General features: G+C 49.9%; 1 protein-coding gene across 1 annotated transcript; it reads right to left on the bottom strand.

The window, feature by feature from the left end:
* Positions 1 to 1,082: 1,082 nt before the first annotated feature.
* Positions 1,083 to 2,090, bottom strand: LOC116212162. Its single transcript, XM_031546733.1, has one exon. The coding sequence runs from the start codon at positions 2,088 to 2,090 to the stop codon at positions 1,083 to 1,085; it is 1,008 nt and encodes a 335-aa protein (XP_031402593.1).
* Positions 2,091 to 2,383: the final 293 nt, after the last annotated feature.

Raw genomic sequence — 2,383 nt, 5'->3', positions numbered from 1 at the left:
CTCCCTAACTTTTGCCTAGGTCGCCTTGAGGAGGTTTTCGACCTAGTGAGAAAATTATTCTTTTTCTCTCAAGAAGGTTTCGAGGTGGGGAGAATGATGGGAGTCGATGCGTGTATAAATGAATGGAAAATTGTTACAAATGAAACGGGCGCGAGGCCCGGCAAACGAAAGGCGAACACGAATGGTCAGGGGTAATACTTCTTGATGGCATCAGCGTTGACCGGAAGCGCGTTTTCGATCCCGTTCATGTCGCTCAGAATAATTGCTCCCCCAGAGAAAGTCTCCTTAACAACAAAGGGTCCGTCGTATTTGTACGAGAACTTTCCCCGAGAGTCAGGTGTGACGTGTAAGACCTTCCTCAAAACGAGGTCACCGGGATTGAACTCGCGGTGACGGACCTTTGCATTAAATGCTCAAGCCATCCTTTGCTAATAGCATTGTCCGTGGCATAGTGCTTTCAGTCTCCTTTCATCGATGAGATTTAGCTGTTCGTAGCGTTGTTTTTCCCATTCCGCTTCCTCAAGTTCGGCCTCGGCAAGGATCCTCATGGAGGGAATTTCCACTTCAATCGGAAGGACCGCCTCTGTGCCGTAGACTAGGCAGTATGGAGTTTCCCCGGTCGAAGTACGTATGGATGTTCGGTATGCTAAGAGCATCTCGTGCCAGTCTTTGTAGTTCATCGTCATTTTTTCGATGATCTTCTTGATATTCTTATTTGCCGCTTCCTCTGCGTCGTTCATTTGGGGACAATATGGGGTGAAATTGCGGTGTTGGATTTTGAATTGCGCACAGAGCTCGTCGATGATCTTGTTGTTCAGGTTCTTGTCATTATCCGTGATGATTGTTGCAGGGACCTCGTATCGGGCAATGACGTCGTGCTTGAGAAAACGGGCCACGACTTTTGCAGTGACTGACGCGAGTGTTATAGCTTCAATCCATTTGGTAAAGTAATCGATTGCCACCAAGATAAACAGGTGCCCGTTGGATGCCTTGGGATTGATCGGGCTGATCACGTCCATTCCCCACATCGAAAAAGGCCACGGGGCCGTCATGGGGCGTAGTTCATTAGGGGGTGCTTTGATCTAGTCGGCATAGACTTGGCACCGGTGATAGTGCCTGATGTGCTTTAGGCAGTCGGTCTCCACGGTGGACCAGTAGTAGCCTAAGCACATGAGCTTCTTGGCGAGCATGAGTCCATTCATATGGGGCCCGCAACTCCCCCCGTACACCTCTTCCATGAGACGCTGCGACTCGTGTATGTCGATGCACCTGAGCAATGTAGCGTCAAAGGATCGCCGATAGAGTGTTTCGCCACTTAGGAAATAGTGCATCGCGAGTCGTTTGAGCGTCTTCCGGTCGCGGCAATCGGCAAATGGAGGATATTGACCTGTTTGCAGGAGGTGCTTGATGTCCTCATACCACGGCTTAGCGTTGGTTGCCTCGATTGCGTTGCAATGGGCCGGACCTTTGGCGATCCTGATCTCAAGGGGCTCGATGAGGTTCCCCTCTGTGATGCTTGCCATGGATGCGAGTGTCGCGAGCGCGTCTGCGAATTGATTCTTCGTACGCGGAGTATAGGTGAATGAGATCTTCTCAAAGCTTTTTGCTAACTCCTCGAGATACTCATGGTACGGGACTAACTTTGCGTCCTTTATTTTCCATTGCTCCAGTGTCTGGAAGATCGTGAGCATGGAGTCACCGAATACTTCCAACTCCTTTACCTTGAAGTCGATTGCCGCTCGCAGACCGAGAATGCATGGCTCGTACTCGACCACGTTATTGGTGCAAGAGAAGTCCACTTTTGCAGCAACCGGATAATGGCGTCCGTCCGGGGATATCAGCACCGCCCCAACTCCGGAGCCTGCGGAATTGACCACCCCGTCGAAGTACATCTTCCATGTTGGCTCATCCTTCTCGTCATCTACTCGGAGGATTCCTTCGTTTAGGAAGTCGGCATTTATCAGTGTGTCGTCATTAATTGGGAATTCTGCTAGGTGGTAGGTGATTGCTTGCACTTTGACTGACGTGCGGGACACGTACTCAATGTCGTACTCTCTCAGTTGGCAGCGCCATTTTGCGATGTTCCTCATGGAGGATGGGCTATCGAGTAAATATCGTAGGGGGTCTGCTTTTGACAGCAAGCTGGTTGTGTGATAGAGCGTGTACTGTCGGAGTCTTTGCATGACCCATACTAATGCACAACACATTTTCTCGATCTCTGGATAATTGGACTCCTCTTCGGTAAACTTCTTGCTTAAGTAATATATTGCCCTTTCCGTGTGTGTTGACTCGTCCTCTTGCCCTAACATGCATCCTAAAGACTGCCGGCGTACCATTAGGTAAAAGATGAGGGGATGATTTGGCATAGGTGGGACTAGCACCG

Source organism: Punica granatum, chromosome 6, assembly GCF_007655135.1.
Source record: "Punica granatum isolate Tunisia-2019 chromosome 6, ASM765513v2, whole genome shotgun sequence".
Classification (NCBI taxonomy): Eukaryota; Viridiplantae; Streptophyta; class Magnoliopsida; order Myrtales; family Lythraceae; genus Punica; species Punica granatum.
Note: the sequence above shows the minus strand (reverse complement) of the source record. Positions and strands in the feature narration are given on the sequence as shown.

Bases quoted from the DNA above. Each gene is read 5' to 3' on its own strand.
- LOC116212162 (XM_031546733.1), bottom strand. From the start codon at position 2,090: ATGAGGAACATCGCAAAATGGCGCTGCCAACTGAGAGAGTACGACATT.